The 24,367-nt window shown below is 42.0% G+C and overlaps 2 protein-coding genes across 5 annotated transcripts; both read left to right on the plus strand.

Moving 5' to 3' along the window:
• Positions 1–726: 726 nt before the first annotated feature.
• On the plus strand, positions 727–7,990 carry LOC105690745 (DNA damage-regulated autophagy modulator protein 1). Of its 4 annotated transcripts, XM_012408818.3 has the most exons (8): positions 727–1,024; positions 1,139–1,283; positions 3,259–3,652; positions 4,678–4,799; positions 6,381–6,607; positions 6,718–6,856; positions 7,418–7,569; positions 7,849–7,990. In XM_012408818.3, the coding sequence occupies exons 3-8, from the start codon at positions 3,567–3,569 to the stop codon at positions 7,945–7,947; spliced, it is 825 nt and encodes a 274-aa protein (XP_012264241.2). In that variant the 5' UTR covers positions 727–1,024; positions 1,139–1,283; positions 3,259–3,566; the 3' UTR covers positions 7,948–7,990. The 4 variants fall into 4 exon arrangements, with proteins under 4 accessions (XP_012264241.2, XP_048512360.1, XP_048512362.1 ...); XM_048656403.1 differs by having other exon boundaries at positions 727–1,283; XM_048656405.1 differs by lacking the exons at positions 727–1,024; positions 1,139–1,283 and adding an exon at positions 1,554–3,136.
• A 254-nt stretch (positions 7,991–8,244) lies between these two features.
• LOC125501354 lies at positions 8,245–10,140 on the plus strand. Its single transcript, XM_048656809.1, has one exon. The coding sequence runs from the start codon at positions 8,245–8,247 to the stop codon at positions 10,138–10,140; it is 1,896 nt and encodes a 631-aa protein (XP_048512766.1).
• The last annotated feature ends 14,227 nt before the right edge of the window (positions 10,141–24,367 follow it).

Below are 24,367 nucleotides of genomic sequence, written 5' to 3' on the forward strand. Positions count from 1 at the left end.
AGCTACGCCATGACGTCTACGCGAGAATGGTAAATTTCAAAAGCTCGTAACTTTTCGAAAAATGCACCTAGACGAATGAAACTTGAAGCAAATTAAAGCTCGAATCTTCCACTTTCTATTGCATGCTAGCAAAAAATTCCATCTCATTTTCTATCGTCGGCGCAATGCTCCCAAATGACTGGTGCGCGAATTTACTTTTCCCGAAAAAGATTCAACCCGACGCATCAGGCGGATGGATTTTTTTATTCTCAAAATTTGTTTAGACCAGAGTAACCAAATTTTATTAGCTTCAAATCCCTTCTTTTCTCTCGGTCCAAAATTATTTTTGATCGCCATACGAATCGTTGCTTCTCGGTTGAAAAATTTATGCTCCAGATTTCTTCTTAACCAACTTGGGGTAAATAATTTTTATCTCGAACTCGATGCTCCGAAAATTGTGAAATCAATTAGCAGCGGGTAAAACAACCGACGGAGGTTATGTTATCACGGAAAATCTGCAGTTTTGTCCTTATCGTTTTTCGATAAGCTCGCTTGGATTCCTATCCAACAGCGGCCAAATCTGAGAGCAAAATTATCCCCTCAACATTTACGATTCTCCGTTCTCTTGTAATTTTGGCAAAGAGAGGCCGTTGGAACGTCCTTTGAGAAAAATTTTCTCCCTATCAAAATACCTGTGCATATATTGCACCCGAAGATTCACGCGCAATCGCGTTTCTGTTAGCAACGATGAGGAAGCAATTCCTATTTTTACATGTCGCACGAGATTATTTTTGGCGCACAGAGATGCGAACGCATAAATAATTCCGTGTCAAGTGCATTCGCGTTTAAATTCAAAGGCGATCAATGTCGACCGTTGTTTAATCGTTTCGACGAAATTATAAACTCTCCTCCACACTTTATCGCGCCCACATCTCTTGTCTCGTGTTTCGAGATAACACAGCCGATTCTCGGAGACCGAACTCTACTCCTTCCAAAATAAATATCACAAAAATTGGGCGCTGAATAATAACGAGGGTAGAGCCGAGTGAGTGAAATTATCGAGTTCAAATAAAACGATCGATCGGGCGAAATTTATTTTCAATAAACGTTGAATGTGTACATCGTTAATTTTTCGCTTCGATTTTGGTGGTCTGCCAAGTCCCTCGCCTCGCACGCTGTCGTCCGCCTTCTCTTCGCTGGTCATGCGGTGGTAGCAGCAGCTAGCGGTGTAAAAATCGATCGGGGGCAAAACCAGCCCCGAGAGAAGTTCGCCGGCCGATTCGTGTCGCCCTGGATTGCGCCAGGTATACAAAACAAATTATTCGGACAGAAATTTCGAACGACATCAGCACCGTTCGTATTCGAAACCCACCCCACGTGTGCACGTCCGAAAAACGCGCTGTCAAAACCCCCCTCCCCGGGACGGCTAAAATTTTGTTCGACAAAATCGAGGTGTCATTTATTAACTCAACCCGGTTAAAATTAAAGTGCAGTCTTCGACTCTGAGAAGCCCCACACACGACGTTCTAACGTGTCGTTCGAAGTGCGGATCCAATTAACGTCGTCCAGTTATTTGATTAATATTTTTTTTTAACTTAACGTGAGAAATAATTGGATCGTTGACCAATCGACGATTTTGGACTTTGATCAGTTACCGACACATCCGCATCCTCGCTATTATTTATTCGGACAAATGCGGGGAAAATATTGCCCTCGTGGTGTACAATGTGACCGTAGACTGTAGAGTTTTTGTGTTAGAAAAATAATTCGCGCTAACATAACATTCCTGATTTACCGGATTTTCCAGCGCAGTTTTTTTCCCCATTACACCCGTCTAACCACATCGCAAATCACCGGATCTTTAGTCATTTTTTCATCCAAGTTCAATCATCATTACAACGATCATGTCAATGATGCACTTTGCCACGGGATACGCGGTGGTCGTAATTGATGATTATCGGAATGAGTGTACACGTGCTTCGGGACGGACTGCTGTGTAAAATCATGCGAATTGTAATGCGATTCGAGTCGTCGCGATTATGTTGGTTTTCAGAGAGAAAATCAAGTAAACGAACAACAACAAAAAAAAAAAACGTCATAGTGCAGTCGGTTTCCTCGTCGAGGACTATGCGTGTATGGGAAATGAAGTGATAATTCGCGGTGATGATAACGTGATAATTACACCGTCGCGTTCGCGTTGAAACGATAAATTGTCGTACTGATTAGGGAAAAGAGGGAATGAAAATAGCCTCAGAAAATAACGTTAGTATAACGGTTAGCCCTATTTCTTTCTTTCTTATCACAATGCAACCGTTGGGGCCATTTTTTATCTCCGTCAAGGAGCCAATTTTAGTTTATTAATTTTCGTTGTTATTCCCAAGGCTTTTACTATCGCGTTATATCGATGTAACTAAATAAGATACCGTCGCTTGGCGACGCGTGTTTGGCAAACGTTTGCCACTTTGCGTTTTGCAATAGTGTGGAATGCTTTTTTGCTTTTTGCCGTTGTTAAAATTTCAGGTAAAAAAAATCGCAGCGAAAAATAACAGCAGAATTGAAAACGCACGCCACACCATTTTTCGTCGAAATTATCAGCCGAACAAGTTCTGGAATTCCGTTGAGACGTTTTTGAGAGACAAAAAAAAATGCAACGCCGCTTAAAATCTCATTTAAAAAACATCACCGCCTCGAACGACGATTGAAATTCTTTTGATAAAGACACAAGTTCGATACGTGACCGAAATACATCGGGGATAATCGGTTCAAAAACGTTTAAAAAAAACTTTTTCATCCTTCTACAAAATGCATCATTCTTTCTCCTATCGTCGAATCCACGTTTGAAGGGCTTCGGTTTTTTCGACCCAATTCGATCAGACCGTTCCTTTCAGTACTCACGGGTCGTTATACACGCGGCTATACCGACGATAATGCAAAGGTCCTTGGCTGAAAATAATGCCAAAGTTCAAAGCGCTGTTCCAAGTGACTGCCGATGCAGACGTTCTACAGTCTAGGCCAATGTCACTCGGATCACGAAGGCCCTGCGTACCGAACGAAAATCATTATTTTTCATCGAAATAACTAAACCGATCGATCTTCCAAAAATCTTTGCTCCTTCCCGCTGGATCACCCTATCGATTATTCACGCGCGTAAAAATCGGTAAATCTTTGATCAAGATTTTATTCGTATCCACGAAAAAGAATCACTTCCGATTTTAGTGACGATATCTTCTTCGGCGATCTCGGTGTGATTTCTTTTTCTTTTTCATTCTCTGTAACCAGCTGCGATCGGCGAGGGGGAATATGAGCCAAGGTTTCGCGGGCGACGGAGCTTCCTGGAGATCTTGATGACAGACTACCACTGCCCATGAAACAACACTCGATCGAGCCAACCGCAGTGACTCCGAAGTGTATGCGAACAGAGTGGCTTCGGAGTTTGTCGCGTGAGGATCGAAGTTTAAGTGTCGCGAAAATTCTACGAATAAGTACAACGGCGAAATTACACCGTTCCGTACACGGATGCGTTTGTGCCATATAAGCCGGCGGTGCAGATAATCCCTACGGTAGTAGTTGCCGCTCGATCGTCGATCATGGATCAGCTGGAAAAATCTGTTGGAAATCTTCACTATCTACCGATAATCATCTTCGTTCTACTGCCCACCACCTTTATCGCTACGTGAGTAAGGAAGAGAGCCGAACGCGGAGATGAGAGAGATGAGAAAAAAAAAAAAAAAAAAATATATCCTCGTTCGTTGAACCCCTTTTGAACGACGGACGTTTTTTTTCTAGTTTTTTATCTCATCTTTTTCTAATTTTGCCACTTCCGAATTAGAATTGACTCGAATCTGACAGGCCAGCTTTTGCCCACTTCCATGCGAATTGTATATCGTGAAAAAAACCGGTCGCTGTTCAAAAGGGAATAAAATAATTGCGCGCCTTGACTTTCGAGACCTCGCTTTTCAATGACGATAATCTTGTACACGTTAACTTGGTTGATTCGATTACAATTGTTGAACGGTGTACGTTAATTTTTGCCGCTCTTTTTCATCATTCGGATTGAAATTATGTTCCAGATAGTGCGCCTGGTTATAGATGGAGAATCTTTGGAATTTAAACATCGGTTGGCTCCGTTTGTTGCACAATAATTTATTTCTCTTCGAGTACCTCTTACTTAGTTTTTTTTTATTTAATGTATAAAATGTTCTTAATAAACCTCAAGGCTCACTCGCCAGACGAGGTCTTTGAATCTAATTCGTACTTGACGTTAAATTGGACTCGTATTCACGTAATATCGCGCACGTGTTTCTCACCTTTATTCGACTCGCACTGCATTCTAAGAGCATCCAAATTTCGTTATGGGAAAAAATTGAGGAAAATGTAATTGAATTCTTTTATCTCAACCATAAGCGAGCTCCAGAGATAGATTAGTTGTGTAATCTGCATGACTTTTGCCCAACCTAAGCCGTGTCATTGAGACCGAAAAGTGCTAGGATTTTATAACTTCTTTTTCCACCGTGTTTCAAAAATGATGTCTGTAAGATAACCGACCAAAAAAATTATCGAAGGTGAAATAATATCGATTAGATAGGGTGGTCGACATGTTTATTGGTTTTGATAAAAGTGAATCCTTCAACAAGTAGTTGACGGATTAGTTTATCGTATGAAATATTACATGATATATTATTTTCGATCACTCGACAGGTACGTTATCGCAGTGGTGTTGGGACATGTGGAACCAGGATTTCCATATATATCGGACACGGCAACTTATCCACCGGAAAGCTGCATATTTGCACAGATAATAAATATGGCGGCTGCGATGAGTAAGTTTGAAAAGAATTCGTGTTTCAGGGAAAGCGAAAAAAAAAAAAAATTAAACAAATAACTTAGATTCGTTTATCGGTCATTTCACGAATCAAGTAATCTATTCTATTTCTCGCGTGTGCCGACAGATAAAAAATACGAGATAATTATAATTCATTCTTGTATCTTTTTTTTCTTTTGACAAAATTGCACGCGGAAGGTCGTTGGACGAAATACAAAAATACACGACCGGTCGATTCGTGGTTATTAAAAAAAAAGCAAAAAATTGAAATTATATTCTCAAAATACTGGTTCACCTTCGGATCGAACGCATCTAGATAAATACCTCGTTGATAATTACGCGTCACGTGGCGGAAAATATATGTAAAGATCGACCGGATAGGGAGGATGAAAAATTATTTCGAAAATCTAATCTATTGTTACGAAATCGTACGATGTTAGTTATTTCACGTGATTCGACGTGGTCATTACCGATGGATTCGGATGCGGAGTCCGATTTATCGGAATTGCGAAATATCGCGATCGACTGTGATGACGAAAAAAAAAATGAATAAGAATAAATGATCACGTGAATTTTCAACTATGCGAGAGAATAGTTTGAAGATTTTTTTTTTTTAAATAATATTTATACATCTCGTCGGACGAACCTTGTATATTATTATGCAAGAGAAAGTATAAATCCTCAACTGCAACCTTGATCGTCATAATTATCATCCGCACGCTCTCCGCTATAATAACCGATTCATTCACGTATTATCGAACGGTGACGGTTGACTTACGGTGACGCAAGCTCTAGCCACGCGAGGTCTTTGAACTATTTATACGTCTTCTTCTAATTAGGAAGTATTTAACTTCCATTTGTAATTATTAGATGTACCGGGAACGGTGATACCGATTTTTTTAACAGTTAAACTGCCGATTGTTCTCTTCAACACCGATCAGCTACCGATCTGAAGCAATTTTCGATTTCGTTCGGCCACTCGCAGACACGGTCTCGTTAAAAAACTGGTCGAAAGTTCCGTTTAACTTTTTTTCATTTCTTTTTTTTTCTTTCTTTTTGTTGCCAGAACGCAAAGATACTCGAGAGCCTCTTTTTTCGACGCGTCGAAATTAATCGAGTGAACGATAACGAAGTAAAATATGCACAGCTGGTCGGTAATCAGCTCGGCAATCCAACCGGCTATCGAATCTACGTACTTTTTCATTAGGCTGAGTAAATTTGCTCGCTTTAAAGTTTCGCCGAAAATTTGACAATGTTGAAGTATGGCGATACTCTGGAACCAGATCCGCGTACCGCGGGTTCCATGTTCGGATAACGTCCGTCCGGTTTACGATCGATGCGGAGATTTTTATCCGCGATAAAAAAAAAAGGTCCTCGAGTTGTTCGGTGTCCGTCGTCGGAGACCTTGACATTGATGTATTTCGGCGGATTCGACGAAAGTTCGTTGTCTGACTTAATTCGAAGTCGTCGAAAAATATGGAGACAATTTTTTCGAACCGTCCCCTTCGACGGTCGCGAATGACCGAAAAGTTTTTTTCATTACCGTCGTCCGATTGTTTTATTTTATTTTACTTTTCAGTGTGCGGCGTCATCTGGCTTCGTTACTCTCAGATAAAAGAGATTTCCAGCTCTTATCAGCTACACGCTTCACTGCCAAAATGGAACAGGTCATCTTTGATCTTGGGGCTGTTGACCTGCCTCGGATTATCCTTTGTAGCGAATTTTCAAGAAACTAACGTCATAGTCGTTCACCTTCTCGGGGCTTTGTGTTGCTTCGGATGTGGAACCGCCTACTTTTGGACGCAGGTAAAAAAGCCAGGAGACAAACAAGTTTCCGTAGAGTTGTCGAAAAAAAAAAACAAAAAAAACAACCAGCTCCTGAGGACAGCGAAAAACTTTGATCTTTGATATTCAAGGTCGTCTGTTCTTACTACCTGCATCCCCTCGGATGCTCCTTGAGGGTCGCTCACCTCCGACTCTCCCTCGCCGTGGGATGCACGGTACTGTTCGTCCTCGGGACCATCACAGCAGCCCTCTCGCAGATGTTTTATCACGGTCAGTATAAAAAGTGAAAAAAAATTACCACGACCACAAACGAAGGGAATCTGGGTACGCGAAATTTTCGTTCTGAATATTTGAAGAAGATTCTTTTTTGCGATATCGATTCGTCATCGCTCGCATGTATGCAAATCGCTCGTTACAGTCATAAATAATTCAACTCGTTACCACGAGTCATACGAGTCGCGACTCCTGCGGCAATCCCGATATGAAAATACGACGACATCTGACGCACCGTGACTTTTATCCTTGTTGAATAAATTTACGATCAAGTGCGTTATCCGCTCGGAATCTGATATGTTCGATCACAGAGAGAGAGAGAGAGAGAGAGTGGTTTTATTTATAGCGAATCGATACGGAATTAGATGTGGAGAATCGATACGTGCAGAATGCATTCTTTCTCAATTCTACCGTCTTTTCGTTTTTGGCATTGGAAAGTTCCTCTCGCGCTTAAAAATTTCGGTTTTTAAGAGGAGGGGAGAGTGAATAATAAACCTGCGGGTTTAGCGGCTCGTGCGAACTCTCGATTTGCAGATTTTCATCTTCTCTTTTTTTCAGGAGACAATCCGAGAAAATGGCACAAGGAAGACGGCGGGTGGGAATTGCACGTTGCCAGTACAGTGGCCGAGTGGATATGCGCCGGTTTCTTTTGTTTCTACATTCTCACCTTCACCGACGAGTTTCGAAGCATCCAACTGAAGCGACCCAAGGTAAACCGTTCGTTCAAACATCCAAAGCTATACCATAAGAATACAAACACCGACGACGAATAGACGGCGAACGGAAATCGTGATTCGCATTTCGATACGAAAACAAGAGGAAATCCCGCTCGCTCATACGTGAATACGTTTAACAAACACCGATCAAAATGTCTAACGGATCCATCGAACCCGAAAAATTTTCTACCACCAAACTACCGGTTTTCCAAATTATATTTTTTATATCTCCTCCGAACCGCGTTCATGATCCTCCCTTTCGTTCACTTACAGGTGATATTCAAAGCCGGCCACCTCAGAACGAGCAACGAAGTCCTGAACGAGAGTCAGGACGAAGTGCCGCAGGTGAAAGCACCGGCGACGATCACCTGATCGGGCGTAACGAGGGGCGCTTTCGGAGGATCGTTAAACGGCCTCGCGCATCCGCCCTCGAACACGCCGTGTACCGGCCACGGAGGGAGTTCGGCCCGCGACTTCGATTTCCTGGACGACACGATACCCTGCTTCGCCGACGACGATCCCGGGACGTCGACCGGCTCCCGTAGGGTCCTTTGCCCGGTGGAAATCCACGTGGACGCCACCAGCGACTCCAACGATGAGATCTCGGGCTTCTTCGGCTCGCAGAAGAACCTGCTCGACCTGGACAGCGACGACGAGAACACGCGGCGAATGAACCGCTACGGGATTCACGGTTCGGCGGACGACACTCCGGAAAAACTTAGCGCCTATCCGGACGCGAACAGCCACAGCAACTACAATCTCCTCACCGAGGACACCCAGAGTTTCGACTCGTGGACGAGAAATCACAGGGGATCGTACTCGGCCGCGAACCGCGAGGACGAGGGAAACTATTTCCAGGACTCGAACAGCCACGGTAGGTACGACGTCCCCTCGGACGCCTCGGCGGACAGAAATTTCACGGACATTCGCTTCGTCGCGGACGGATCGTCGAGGTCAGCGGCCAACAGCCACGGTACCTACAGGATCCTCTCGGAGAGCAGCGACAGGACGGCGACCGGCGATAACGAGGATCTCTCGAGGGAGATTTTGATACCGCCCGAAGAGTCGAACTACGAGATAGCGAACAGTCACAGTAATTATAAAATATTTTACAACAGTCAGACGCACTTCGAACGTCGCGATCGTCCGATCCCTCGGGACGACGACGGGAGGGTCCCGAATACGGGAAATTTCAACGCGAACTCCAGTCCGACCCGCAGCGACTCCAGCAGGAGTTCCAGATCGACCGAGGAGACCAGTACCACCTGCGACATCGAGGAATGCCTCGTGCAAATCGAGGAGAGCCTGCTGAACATCGAGCAAAATCTGCTCCACGTACAGGACCTCGATATACCGGAGCTCAAAAATCTTTTGTACAAAAGTCCGAGCATCGACAGGAGTCTGTTCGAAGTTCAGGACCTTCTTTGCACGGAAAATTTGGAGTCCGTTAAAAGGGGACAACTTTTCGCGTTCAATTTCGAGAATCCCGACAATATCGGGGATCTGTCGTTGAGAGAATTGTCACCGGATTCCGACGATCACGACACGTTTACCAACGACGATAATTTGCTCCTGCAATTCAACGACGAAAAAATTAACGCTGTATCGGATCAGCTTCAGATGGCGAAACGATCGGAAGATGTGAACGTTAATTTTGTACCGAACAGTTTGGGAAGGACACCGACCAGGAGGGACTTCGGTGGCGCCGGTGAAAATATAAAATCCTACTCGTTGGACAACGGTGACTTCTCCGATGACGGTTTTTCGAAGATGACAAATTTTTTCCGAGATAATACCGCGGACGTCATAAACGATAATCTAAACTCTCGAATCGAAGAGAAGAAGACGTTGGACGGGAAGAAGTGTAACAGCAGGACGAATTCGTTGGACGAGAATTCGATGTCGGTTTTTCAGGACCCCGAATTGCCGGGGATAATCGTGCAGAGGAAAAGCTCGTTGGAGAGCCTGCGGCTGAGCGAGAAGAGCAGGGAGAATTATTTGGAGGCGAATAGCAAGGCGAAGTCCGACGATACCTTGGACAATAAATTGTCTTACAACGAGAAGCGGAAATTTTCGAGGCGTTCGAAGAGAAGATCCAAGGAAAATCGGCTCGCCGAAGTCGAAGCAAAGACGGAAGAGTTTCGTCGAAAAATCGAGAGCATTATTTCCAGCCGGAAGTCGATAATACCGAATCTCGAAACAGGCCAGAAAACATCCAGGTCGCAGGGAGCCAACGACAATTCGTCGGGCAGGAAAAGTTCGCGGGAAAATTCGCCGAGGATCAGGAATAGCTCGCTTCAGAACGAGAGGACCGCGGCGAGTGGTAAAAAATTGGAATCGCCGAACGCGAGACAGTCGAAGTCGAACAGCTTCGAGAAAGGGAAGAGGAAAAAAACTAGTCGCATTCACAGCGCGGAAAACGCTGCTTTGGTGCCGAGTAAACTGATCTCGTTATCTCTCTCTTTACTTTTGGCAGCGCTTCTTCAGGCTGTCAGGTGTCTCACCGACCTGGTCGAGGACGCTTTTCGATCCGTCAGTTTTGACCGAAACGGACTACTCGAATGAACTCCGAATTTCCTTCACGTTTTCCAAGTGCTTCGAATTTATTTATTATCCTTTTCAGGGATCTAATTTCTACGATAGAAAAATTCTACCTAATTCAGACATAATAATTTAAAATACAGTTACTTACGTTTAAGGCTTGAAAAAAGTATGTCATCCAATCGACGTGAAAAAGTCAGCGGGCTGAACTTACAATTAGCGTGAAGCTCAATTTATTTATGGTTTTTTTTTTTAGTATGCTAATTAATTTATTTTCGAAGAAAGCGATAGATAGAACGATATGATTGTTATGTAGACTGCGTTTCATCGATCGGTTCAACTGATTTTGTCCGTTCAATTCTCCGATCCGTCTTCGAAGTGGCTTACACTGGGCTTTATTTTCTATCTACTTCCAAAAACCGTCTACAGAAATGGCAATCGAAAAATATATAGGTATTATACAATGTTATTCCGATTGAATTAGTCGACTATTGTTTAACTAGGATTCTTAGACTCTTGTTTCAGATCAGGCACGACGAGTCGATCGAATAATATAATTACAACTCGAAGATGAAAAAAGAGAAAAGGAATAAAAAAAAATTAGAAGAGTTAGTAGTGTGGAGATACTATTCACCAATCCAAACGCTGCACCAGAGCTTTCTTAATATTAAATGCCAGTAATTATACGATATCTAATTAAAAAACTTAGTGACCTCTGAAGATTTCAGTTTTTTAGCTTCGTTATTTTTCAAGCTTCCGGTAAGAAGAAACTTGAATACGGAAATAATAGTCTGGAAAAAATTATAGCGAAATCTACATTTATAAAAAGAAAAAAGAAATTCAATGTCTATATTCTCTAAATTACGGTATTTCATTAAAAGTGGCCTAAACTTTTTATAATCAATGGAGCTTGAGGAAATAAGAAGAATAAAAAAAATCAAGAAATTAGAATAAAATCGACGATGCGAATATCGTCGGTTATTTTTTTTTTTTTTTTAATCAACGTAACGTGATAATATTATCTAGATAATTAATACGACGTGGAAAAGTTTTGAAAATTGTCTGATTTTCATTATTCATAAAAAAAACTTTATGCATGATGATTATTTTTTTTTCTACTAAGAATAAGAATTAATACACAGTTAAGTAATTCCTTACGATCTCGCTTAAAGAGAAAAGAAATGAGAGAAAATGTTGAAAACAATTACGTATAACAGAGCCATTAATTAGCCAGTAAAATGATAAGCGAAATTTTTAATATACATACGTTTAGGGGATGGTAAATTTTTTTTTTTTTCTTTTTTTCTAATCGTAACCAAACAATCTGTGGTTTTTCTATACAAAAATCTAATTTTAACAAAAAAAAGAAATGAACGAACGAAAAAAGAAAAAGTAAAAATGATCCGTTAAAACGTAAAATGCTGATAGTATATTTCAGTCCTGAATATATATAATACTAATTAGTGTGTATAATGATACATAAATCTTATTTTATATTTTCAAAAGTGCCTAACGATATTCTATACATAAGTATATTATACATGATAATTGAATAAGGTGCGAATATAAAATCATAACGTTGATAATATGTGTACATGAAAATGATTGTGCGAGATGACAAGCTTCTAGTATGACGATTAATGATAAATTATAATTAATTATAAATTTGAAAACAAATGAACGATTTTTACTTTTATTTTCCGTCATTGATCGAATAACGTTCTCCGTGAATTCTTTCACTCACCTTTCATCCGTTCTGCCATTTTTTCGCACCGCAATCAATACCGGTTTACTTCTCCTCTTTTCATTTCGCGAAAATGAATTTGTTTTTCTTCTTTTTTCTACACATCTCCGATCTTTGCCCTTAATTTTTAGGACCGTCAGGTCGATATATCGGATTCATTCGAGCGCGGCAGAAACCACCGTTCGTTGCCAATCGAATGGAAACATTCCACGTTATAAATTGACGAATGAATATAAACGGCATAGGAAATTTCAGTTTTTATTTTCTCGTCGTTTTCGTGGCACGAAATTTTCGCGTAACCCGTGACAAACGACGAGTCGTTGTTCCAAATTGGCCCTGTAAACCAACGTGGAGAGAAATTTCTCGCGTGTTTCGTTCACCTTACGTTCAAGTTGTCGAAAATTACGTAGATCTTTGTACCACCCCTTGCCCTCGAATAACGAGGCTATTTGTCGGGGAGATTGAATAACGGACTCTGCAATCTCTTTGCGTACACCACGGTGAAACTTTTCCTTCTAATTTTCCCTTTCTTCTCCGTTCATTTTCAACGCTCTTTAATTCCCACCGAACTACGTACGTACGTACACTACGCTCGCGAAATCCCCCGCGCTACGTAGAGTATTTCACAAAATCGAATTATTCCCGTACCTCCGTACGTCTGAAACTCGTCCCCACGTTCAAACGAGCTATAAATTTTATGAAAAACTAATCAACTTAATTAACTGCCTTCGGGCTGTCGTGAATAAAACCCTTAATTGCAACGGGGTTGATACTTCAATTCTGTACACTGCGAATGAAACTTTAAAACACTGACAATCTCTCGACCATTAAACTCGCTATAATTTTTATGTCACGTCTATCTTTTTTATTTCTCCTTCGCAAAATCAGAGCTGTGCATGATCTTCGAAATTCGTGTTAAGTGAAGAAGGATCGACTATACAGTCGGTAGAAAATAATTATTGAAGAAATTTTCTCCTGACCGTAAGTATAATTTCATTTTTTTCTTTCATTCGTCGATTATCCAACGGATTGATTTCCTTTTTTCATTTCTAAAAAAAAAAAACATCTGATTAACGAAGATTCGGGGGGAAGCAAAGATTTTTTTTTTTCAGGGGACGGTTATCCGTACGTCACTCGTTTGTTGAATAACGACATTTTTCGAGCTACGGTGTTACACCTCTCTTCATGACCACATCAGCCGCGCGATAAACCCATTAAAACGGTTCCGCCATATTTATCGTTATTAATATCGTAATATTATGCCATTAAAACTTTACGTCAAAACCGTTTATTATAGATACTCGGATATTAATCGCTCTGTAAACGTTCGCGTGACCACAATTATTTTCTTCTTTATTGTACTTTGTGTTTTTTTTCATGCCCCCTTTTCCGCTGTTATTTCTTTCCACCGCAGAGCTATGCGCGATAATGGACGTGGAAGGTGTTACACTTGCTTCGTAAAGAAAAAAGAAAAAAGAAGAGTAAAAAAAAAAACTCAAGGAAAAGGAAAAATTACAATGCGTGAGCTACGCTTATTGTTTAAGGGTGGTACGTATCTGTGTCAGTTGCAGTGCATATTATTACAGGGTAAAAAAGTAGTACAATGACCAAAATTTTTGTTCTCATAATATACCTGGTACATACATACATGTGTACGGAATTTCTTTTGTCCTTAAAATCAGAGGGAACGGGAGTACGATTTTTGACAGCACCGCGAATAGTAATTACCCGTGTATATACGATGAAGGGGAAAAAAACCGATGACAAATGTGGATATGGATCACGTGTAGCTTGTGCGCTACGTATGTACGTACGCCCGCGTTTATGTACTCGGCGTGCAGCACATACTCCAACGTACATACTGTGTACGTATCGATGTTGGATAATTTACGCACGAGCAGGTGTCCGATCTACCTAATTTCGAGATGTACATACATAAATGGCCGATGATGCTTCCTCTCTTTATTGTCCTCGTATACGCCCGATGACACAACGTACGTACGTACGTACGTAGGTACGTAGAGATGCGCATACGTTATACATTGATGAAAATTTATCGGTATTTCAACGGGTGTATACGGTGATCTATATTGTTCGGAGGTATACGCGGTGATAAAGCCTCATACGACCGTTCATTTGTCGGTTTTGAATATATGGCGCCGACGAATCGACTGTAAATTAAGCGGAGAGCTTTCGATCGTACGCCCGAAAATTCGGTTTTTCGAAAATGGGGAAAATCTCGGCGGACAAATTTTTCCTTTTTTTCGCAGTGCCATTCGAAAACGGACGTGTCCGTATGGGGGGACCGGGGCACCAGGTGAGACGCGCCGAACGTTGCGGCTTTTCCAATTCCGGGTCGATTCGTGTTACCGCGGGGTGGACATTCGGAGGCTGGATACGGGGCGACATAAATCATTCGTGGATTATTTACCACACTGTAGTTTACTGGGAGCGATTCACTCCCTCCTCGCCTCGGTATTCATCCAACGCTGCAGGTCACGTAAAAATCACTTTTTTAAATTCATTCTATCCGTTCGTCCTCGGGACAAATTTTGCAGATTTTTTGGTTTTCAGTTACTCAACGATTTTATCGACGCGGAGGAAACGATGGACGTTGAAGCAAAGTAGGAAATAGTTGGCGCGAATTTATATTGCGAATGAAAAGAGATGGGGGCGTTTGTTTTTCCAAAAATCTCAAGATCCCTTTCGACGTCTGTCCGACGGGGGTATAAACAACTTGGAAAATCCCTAAGCCCGACGTGTTTCGGGGGTCGGAAAGATGAGATTGAGGGAACAACCGATCCCGAAGGAAGCCCCGAGGGCGGGTATCAAGGTTTCGCGACGCAGGGGAACGGCAGCCTGTTGGAATTCGAATTTCTAACGTCGACTTGACCCGGTCTGACCACACCGCTTTCCTTCTACTTATAATCCCGCGGAAAGCCAACGGCGGGGATAATCTCGATCCGATCTACTGTCTGCAACGTTCACGGGCTGCTTGTAACATGGCGGACAGTCACCCTTAGCAGCTCACCCTCGTCACGGGAACGATGATGTGGGTCAAAATTCTCACCCATTTCTCGTGAAACGCACGTCTGTTTGCGAAAAGAAAAAAAGGGTATCGAGTCGCGTTTTGCAAAAAGGGTAGCGAGAAAACGTTGAAAAATCGAATGAGAAAAACGGGAAAACTCGTCAAAACTTCCGATGGGAACCGAATCAAATTAGCCACAAATTAATAAACCGTGGATCTCGATCAAAGGGGGGGGTGGGGGGGGGGGAAAAAATCGATACAGGGCCTGGCGTACCGTACTTTTTCTATTTGCGGACATTTCAGCGGAATTGGATCACTGAAATATTTAAATACGAGCCAATCGAAGACGAACTTTTGGTTTTATTCGTTCGTCCCTAGCTCTTCCGACACGTCCAATCAGTGAGCTAATTAGCGGCTCGGGTAATTTTTATCGCGCTTTCGTTACCAGAATCTCTAGACGGTGATGAGTGTGCACAAAATTTTTGTTTCTTCTTGTTTTCCGCTCTTTGTTTCCCCGTCTCTTTGGTGGGGGTTTTTCTTTTCTTTTTTTTTTTTTCCCTCCGACGCGTCGTAAAAGGGTCGGTAATCAAAGGCTCTGTGTAATGTGGACCAAAGGAACGTATTTCGTGCTCCGGGTCTCTGAATATGATCGTTGCACGAGGTGCATCCGTAGAGAGATTTGGTAATGACGCGATGTTGGGGGAATTTTGAAAAAAAAAAACAAAAAACTAGAAAAACCGTCAGCGAGTAGCTTTTTTTTTATACTTTTTCGTATATCGTACCCATTCCATCCGCAGACTCTTGAGGAATATTATAACATGGAATAATCCTGAATCCGTTTTTACGTCGATAACTTTTCTCGTAAATTTTATAACGGGGGCGGGGAGGGGGGTGGAAAGAATTATTCTCCTACCTCGTCGCTGCTTGATGTCGTTAAATTTTAGCCGCCACTCAACCATTTTGATTTTAATGAAAAACTTAATCTCAGTCAAACCAGCGGACTCTGTTCGGGTGAAATTTTTGAAAAAACCTTCCGACAAAATGCCATAAATTTTACAAGAATTTTTCGACAACCGCACAACGATGAAGGGTGAGAATTTCAAGGGTGAAAAGTCGACCAGCAGGAGGGAAAGAATCTCGCCCAAATTTCTGAATGTATTTTAATAATCGCGGCGTATAAGAAACAAGAATACATGAAATATTGGTATGCGGGAACACGTATTCACCCAACGCCGTTGGCGCGTTACGAAAAAAAAGCTTGGAAAAAAGCTTGTGATCACTGAGCGTGTTAAAATCGAAATTCGCTTCGATTGGCGCAGAGGCTCCGGTCGGGTTCAAAAGCTTGATATTACAGGGTGTACAACGCGATATCGGGGTATACTCGCTTACGTACAGGGTGGCCCCGAGAAAACATTCCAGCGGAATAGAAAAAGGAATGGAATATCGCAGGCCGAAGCGATACCTGAAAATTCGTCACCCTGTGTATATATATATGCTCGTGTACACGGAGGTTGACGTCGAAGGTTATTAATATATATACAAGTAAAAGGATATGAGATACCGAAGTTGCAGACGCGGAAACTCGGGTCGGAAGCAAACCGCCGCAGCCATTCCGATTTCGATTCCGATTTTGATTCCGATTTCAATTTCGATTGCGATGATTTCCTCTCGAAGACGAAGAACCGAGACGCGAATAGTACACCCACGTTTACGGAGCACCACGTTACAAATCGATACCGCTTATGATATCTGGACGATTTTACATTTTCCCTCCCGACTACCGAGTCGGAAAATCAAATTACCAAAAATCCGGAACGGAAATACTCGCGTGGTATTTTTCTTTCTTTTTTTCAGTATACACCAGTTACTCGTAACCTAGGCCAACGTGAGGATGGAGAGAAGAAAAAAAGAGTCGCAGATCGAAGGACGCGAACTGCTTCCGGAGATACGAAAAGAATGAAAAAAAACCACAAAGAAAAAAAAAAATGATATAAAAGAGGGCTGTAGGCTGATGAAAGATTCATGTCAGTCGAGACTCTGGCTTCCTTCTCTTGTCATCCCCCGCTTTTCTCACCTCGGACAAAAAAAAAAATAAAAAAAATAAAAAAAGCTCTCGGACCTTCCCGTAGGCCCGTAGCCGACCCGGTCCGCACGAGATCTTGAAAAGAAATTTTCAATAACGTCCAGATCCGCGTTCTCATTCGGAATCGCGGCTCTTCGAACTGCACGCGTGACGCGAGCTCCATTTTTCGCCCCATTCCATCGGATTCTATTTTTTTCATGGGGGGGAATAAATAAAAAGTTGAGCCGGAATATCGGGAGATCCTGAGGGAGTGTTCGTTTCGTCGCGGGAGTCAAAGAAGGTCACATCCGAGCGGCCCGCGGCCCACGAAAAGAAATGGAATCGCTGCAGTAGAACGAGGAATATATATCGGGGGAGGGGGGAACCTTTCTTAAGTTGACGAAATTGCCGGCTGGAATTTTCTCCGGGTCCTTTTCGAATTTAGTTTCGTCCGCCCTCCGCGCCTCGGGACCTCCGATCCCCGAGTCCTTTGCCTCGCGCAAGGATCCTCTTCTTCCCGTTCGTCGAGAAATTTTTTTTTTTTTTTTTCTCATCCCGAACATTAAAATCTCGTTTTAATTCCGCGGATGAAAAATAAGCGCGACCATAACGACGATCGTTATAATTTACACTACGGCTAGGTACGTCGAAACTGCAGCAGCAGCTTCAACTAAAAATTTTATACGAAGCCAAAAAATATTATTCCCTCGGGGTTGCGACGCGTTTTATGTTAACGTCAAAAAAATATCAGACACGGCGTTGTACGGTGGATAATATTCCGTTGGAGATTTATATCGTACCTTTTCTTTCTTCCCTCCGTTTTGCGGTTATTCTATTTTTTTTGTAATACCTTATTTTATTTCATTTAGTTTTTGCTATTCGGAACGCCGGGTTAAAGCGTTACAGCTGAGGTAGCGCACCGGCCTCGTAAAAATATTCCTTCGCCTTAAAAATAGACGCGTATTTTTCCGAGATAAAAATGAACGTTGAACGGATAATAAATTTGAATAAAGAGCAGTCATATGCAGGCGATTTTTGCGAAGGTATTCCATGGACGGCTGGACGTGTACGCTTCCATTAATATTATTCCTACGATTATTTCACTCTCCGCCCGTTCGAAAGGTGGAAGAAAAATTCACGTGGAACTAGCGCAGCTGATTTTTCACGGAGAGAGAAAATAGCGGAGAGAGAAAAAAAAAAAAAACAATGAGCCGAAAAAGTTCTGTATTATACATGAGGCGAGAAAAATTATTGCAATACTTTGGAAATGGGGGGGGGGGGGGGGGGGGGGACGAAGAAAAAAGAACCAACATATTTGAGAAAAATACCAAAGTTAGGGGTGATAAGATATTCGGATATACGTGCGTAAGGATATTAGAGAAATAAAATTCGATGAAACTCTCGAATCTTATTTCAAATTTCTCCTCCTCGTTTCATGTACACGATATTATTATACATTATTCAAAACTCTGAACTTTGGATACTGGAAAGCTTTCTTTATTGTTATCATGTACATTCGACGAGAACCGACGTGAATTGTACAGGGGGTAGAAAAAAAAAAAGAATCATTTGAATAATTAAACGTGTACAATAAATTACGTAGAAATGAGGAACTTTTTCCAATATCCGTAACAGTAACGGAATAAAAATTGTATCGAAACTGCAGGGTCGCAATTTATCAAAGACTCGTCAGCGAGCGAAATTTTCTTTCTCGTATTCGTTGAAGTTTTTTGAAAAAAAAAATCTTTCGCATCCGGGTGACACGGGCTCAGATTTTCGCGATCGTCGAAGAGCTTCGAAGGTGACCGGCCGGGAGGTTTTTTTTTTATTTTATTTTTGCAACGCGTTGCTTTTTGCGCGAATCAACGAAGTTGCGTCGATAATGTTTATCGTATTTCGTCTTACAGTTCGTCGGGATTAAGCGGCAAAACAGAGAAACAAATAAACGGAAGGGAATGGAAGTTTGTAAAACTTTTTTGAAGCTTATATTGAAATTCTGATCTTACGCGGAAGACTTCTACTCTTCTTCTTACTCTCTCAGTTTCCGGATGAAGAAAGACGCGAAGCGAAAACAACTTTGCCAAGCTCGCCTCTCTACTTCGAGCTTATATTTTACATTTATGTTAATTTTCGGTAAAGACACAACTTTATAAGCTCCCGCTGTTCCCGATGTTGTTGTTGTTTTGTACTCGCGAGACACCGAGCGTGTCGCGTCTACCCGTATTTTACCAGGCGCGCAAAAACATATATTCAATGCCGGCCGAACGTCAAAATTGTTGCGGCGACCGGCTGAGAGAGAAAGAGAGAAAAAAAAACGGCAGCTTTTCTTTTCTCCCGACCCAAAAACAGAACGTAAAAAAAGCTTCGGACGTCGGTCGTTCGGACATTATAAGCTTGCAGCCGAGAAACAGTGCGGACCCGTTGCGATAAATCTTACTTTTCCAGCCTCGCGTATTGCGCTTCCGACCTTCCCGCGGAATCACCTTCTACTTTTATTTTACCATTTCTTTCTTCATCACGTATTGGCATCCCGCGGCGTCATCCTTATCTCGAAACTTTGATGCGCTAAACCCCCAATGCTTTTTTATATCGACCTCCAACCTTGCAAACTATCTCGAAAAAAAGTGGCAACACGTATCGCCTCCGAGAAAGGGAAAGATCTGAAAAAATTTTACACCATTTTTCTCCACCCTATACGGATTCGAACGAGTTTTAAGAATCCTCGGGAGCTTTCGTCACCCCGCGAGGCTAAAAATTAGACTCGAGTCTTTCGAACTGGAGAAGGAAAGAAAAAGGGCTGCGAGTGGAGAACAATGTCGGCCGTTTTTCAAAATATCATATCACAGGACAGATGATAACCCTGTACCGTATCGTCGCTCGAGCTTTTCATCCCCAGCGTCTCGGTGACGAAAATACGAAAAAATGAAGAAGAGGGGAAAAAGTGAAGCGAAAAAAACGAATTAGTCCTTTTAGTATACAGACCCTTTATTAGCTCCGCGTATACGTATACCTTATAATGGGCAAAAAGTTTTTCACCCGCGAACGAGATCGCCGGCCACCGAAGAACCTTCAAATTACTCCGCAGTGACGATTCTTGTCCGTGAGCTTTTTATGTGCGTTTTTTTTTTTTTCTTCTCTTCTCTCTCTGGGTTGAGTAATGCAGGGATGTTACAGTGGCGGAGTTTTTTTTATTCCATTCTTTCATCTTTGTCTCCGTCCTTTTTTTTTGGTACATAGTTTTTTCGTCTCCTCTATTTGAGAAAAAGAAGAGATTCTTTCTCCCGAAATCCCTTTCGGTGCTGGAGAGCGCGACCCGATTTCAGGGGGATGATTAATCACGAAACAATTTGCTACGCGGAGAACGAAGGATGAGGAATAAAGATTTATTATCGTTCAAGTCGCGAGAGTTACGGAGCATCAACCGTCAGAAATTAACGTCGCTACGTTTGATCGGTTCATTTTATATATATATATAATGTATTATATCCTCCTCGGAGTACGTCGGACGCGTTTTTAAAGCACGTCCGATGATATTTGACGGGGGAATTTTTTTTTTTTGATCGATCGCTCGGAACAAAAACGAACACGAGTGAGCTCGGAAATTGTTGAAAAAATTTCCACCGGTTTCGATAGTTATAAATTTGGGAAAAAACGTTGAGGTGACATTTTATCGTCGCAAGTTCAGAAGCTCCGCTCGCTTCGGTCGTCGAGTCGCCCGCGTTCTCTTCTCCACCGCGGTAATGGAAAAGTTGATAATTGCTAATTGCGGGTCATGTTTGATATTTAATGAACGGGAAAACCCTTCGCTGCACCAGCCGTGCCGCCTCGATCTTTCCGTACAGAGTGCGCTGAAATTATGGAAAATATCGAGCTGAAAAATCAACGGGGAAATCTACTTTTGAGCTCGATTTACCTTAGAGGTTGTACCTGAGGGGAAAATGAAAAAAAATTGTCGACTTGTAATACCGGAATAATTGCACGGGTCGTATATCTAATTAGCCGTTGTACCGCATCGTCGTCGTGTGTCGCTTCGTTGTTGTATCGCATTAATATTCTCTAACTAATTGACGGGAAGCAAAGCAGTGCGAATAAAATCTGTGACAAATAGCTGACTGCGAAGAAAATCTCCGATGCAATGGAGAGATTCGAAATCCGCCGGTTTTTCCCCATCAAAAATCTCCGGATTTCTTTACCAAAATTTTCGTACAACGATCAACAACTTTGCGGTGATAATTTATTTTAGTCCTGTGCTATTTTAGTCCAGGGAGATTTACGCGAAAATACGAATCGGGGGAATTTAAGGGAGTCCGAATTAATTACGGCAATTAAGGATCCCTTTTTTCAACGCGATATCGAATTGACTGTACAATTTAAAGAAAAAAAAAACATTTCCCATCGCTCCTCGGCGAGCTGCGAATTTTTTCGGATTATCGGGTGATAATACCGAATAATTGAGCAGCTTGGTGTGATAAATAAGTTTGGAAAAGTCGTCATCATATTCCATTTAAAGAGGAGAAGCGAGAACGAAAGTAGGAGCTAAATAAAATGTCTGAAAATGCGAAGAAAACTGCGAAGAGTTTCGCAGCAGTAGCATCCGACGATTATAATGCGATGAAAACTTGATAAAAACCTACACCATATTTCTTTCAACAGTTTCGCATACTTATATTCCGTCGGCTTCGGGGGACCACGGGGGTTTTTTGCGTCCCGGAACTCTTCTGGATGGGAAAAAAAAAGAAATACGGTTGTCGCAGTAATGGCTTGAAAAAATAAGCACAAAAAAAATAGGGGGAAGAAATGAGCGTCGGATTTTTCCCCTTCCGCGAAGCTGTTCAAGTACGAATACAACGTGAGATTCTCATTGCGACGCTTTTAGTGGAATCTCGCGAGATCGTGACCTGAAAATTGGTGTTTATTTTTTTTTTTTTCTTCACTCTCTCCCTCTTTTTTTTCGCCCAACTTTTGTGCGACGCTCGAAATTTTTTCGGCCAAAATTTTTCAACCCCCATGTGACGTACGACGACTCGAGAGGCGTATACACAGGTATGTACACACCTGTACATACCACTGTTATATGTATTAAACTTCGTCGTGTAGAATTAAACCTCTTGAAGCTCTTTCTAAAGCCTGGAGAAATTCAACGTAATTGGTGAACGCGAAGGGTTCATTAACGGGGGGGGGGGGGGGTGGCTTTTCCGCGAGAAGAGCCGATTCAAACTATACGTACACTGCGTGTATGTATTTCGTGTTTTTTCTCAAGACGAAATACGGTTAAAATCGTGCCAAAGTATCGCCTAGTTTTCCGATATCTGGAAAATATGAATTGCGAAAATTGGGGAAAGTAATTATTCGAAATTTCTCCGAATAAAAATGAAAGGTCTAACGGATTTTGCGCGTTAGCCGAGGGTCCGCGTGATTCGTGGAGAGAAAAAACTTTTGAAAAAGAGTTGAAAACGCAGCTTTTCCGACCCCTTCGAAGCGAGCATTTTATTTAATTATTTTTATTTTTTTTTCGGGGAGGGGGGAGGCCGGTAATTTTAAAACAGCTGTCGGACCGAAAGTAAGCCTGAGATTATTAAGTACAGGCAGCATTTTAATTCGTTAATTCGTTAATTCGGACGAAACAAAAGCTCCTCATTAGCAGCAGCAGTCGTATACAGGTAACGTCCTTAAAAGTGAGAACTGAAAATAAGAACTTAACGACGGCAGAATTTTCGAATCGAAATAATTTTTCCTCGGTATGCATATCCTGCGACATATAATTACAACGCAATATAACGAACGGAATGTGTTTGGTGTGGGAAAGAAAAATTAATTCTTACCCGAAGTTAAAAAGCTCCAAGTTCGCGTGCTCGAACACAGCCGCCAGTTTTCGCATATGCAGATTTCGGAAGAAACGTTTAATTCGTCACGCGATTTACATGAAAATAAGCTTTCGTGTAACTCAAGCTGAACGGGGCGGCTACGTGTACGGGAAAATTGTATACGAGGAGTACGATTGTACAGCAGAGGGCTGCACCGTGTGCTACAGATTTAACAAGTCTGTTATACGTATCCTAGGAAATTACCTGCTATTTCTAGACGCGCAATTTCCTGGTGCAATAACGCGCCCGGCAAATGATTCGAGGGGGTTGTTTTCCTCGTTATTATTTCCGTCATCACAGCACCCCTCGTTCAGTCGAATATCGGCGTACCGCAACGGCGAGAGGATAAAAATTTTGTCGAATGAAAGGATCTTTTTTTTTTTGGGGGTTGCAACCTTCTGGAACGTCATTTTTAGAAGATGTAATTTGATTTTTGGTTTCGATATTGGAGGAAAGTTGTGAATCGATTTTCCGACGACGAAGCATCTCCTCTTTAATTCGACGAATTCGCGTCACGCGAGGACGATTGGAAACCGAAAGGTTTCCGGTCCGTTCGTCTAATTAAAGTATGAATAGACGGCCCGAATTTGCATTCAGTTCTACGTCAACGTCCGGATTTCCGAAGATCGATTCGGAGGGTGACGTTGAATCGAGAGAAAAAAATGGCGAACACGATTTACCGCAAAGTAGTTCGAACGACGAAATATTTTTATGTATTTTCATCGAAATGAAGAAGAAGAAAAAGAAGGTGACAAAATTGATGAAAATTCCGTCGGATGCAATGCATACTAAATAGGGAGGCGAGAGAGATATGCTGTGCGTGGTTCGGAGGAAGAGGATAAAAAAGAAGAAGGAGAAAAAAAGAAGTGTATGGAAATTAATAGCCAGGTCCTTTCACTTTTTCCGTATACCTCTTTGCAGCATTCGCGATTCCTTTTGAAATTTCCAGCATCCAATTATAGGCGAAGCTGCAGGACGAATAAAAACTCCTCCTTTCATCTCCACGTTCTCTTTATTTATTCGCTTTTCACTATGGATTCTGAAACGAGTCTGCAGATCGACGGCGGAAGATAATAAAATTGAAAATTCAATCGGAGATAGAATAAAAAACAAAATACAATGAATAAAAAAACGAATTTTCGAACAACTGAGAGAAATTATCACTTCGAAAAGAAGCTGGGAAAAGAAAGGAACCGCTGCTATCTGTTCGATTTTCATTCTTCCCCCTTTTTGTAGGACTTTTAGGACAATTATGAGAGATACCACAGGTTCGACGAGTTGCTTGACATCGTCCTACGGGAGAACTTACTTTCGGGGTATCTCTCCAAGGGTATTCGTTTTCCTGAGGAGGTTTAACCGATGATTAGGAATTCATGGGGCGTACCGAGCCGGTAAACATGTGGATTATCAATTCAAAGAAACTTCCGAGTAGAATACCGAATGGGGAGCTTCTTGAATATAATAATGTAATTTCGAATAAGGAACTACAAATTTTCGCTGAGCGCGCTCCTCGCAGTCGAAGAATTTTCCTCTCATCTCCACCCCTCTCAAAA

This window comes from Athalia rosae, chromosome 6 (genome assembly GCF_917208135.1).
Source record: "Athalia rosae chromosome 6, iyAthRosa1.1, whole genome shotgun sequence".
NCBI classification, from domain to species: domain Eukaryota; kingdom Metazoa; phylum Arthropoda; class Insecta; order Hymenoptera; family Athaliidae; genus Athalia; species Athalia rosae.

Coding starts and splice junctions, on each gene's coding strand:
- LOC105690745 (XM_048656403.1), top strand. CDS start 3,567: ATGGATCAGCTGGAAAAATCTGTTGGAAATCTTCACTATCTACCGATA. Junction 4,800..6,380: donor AAATATGGCGGCTGCGATGA/GTAAGTTTGAAA, acceptor TTTACTTTTCAG/TGTGCGGCGTCATCTGGCTT. Junction 6,857..7,417: donor CTCGCAGATGTTTTATCACG/GTCAGTATAAAA, acceptor TCTTTTTTTCAG/GAGACAATCCGAGAAAATGG.
- LOC125501354 (XM_048656809.1), top strand. CDS start 8,245: ATGAACCGCTACGGGATTCACGGTTCGGCGGACGACACTCCGGAAAAA.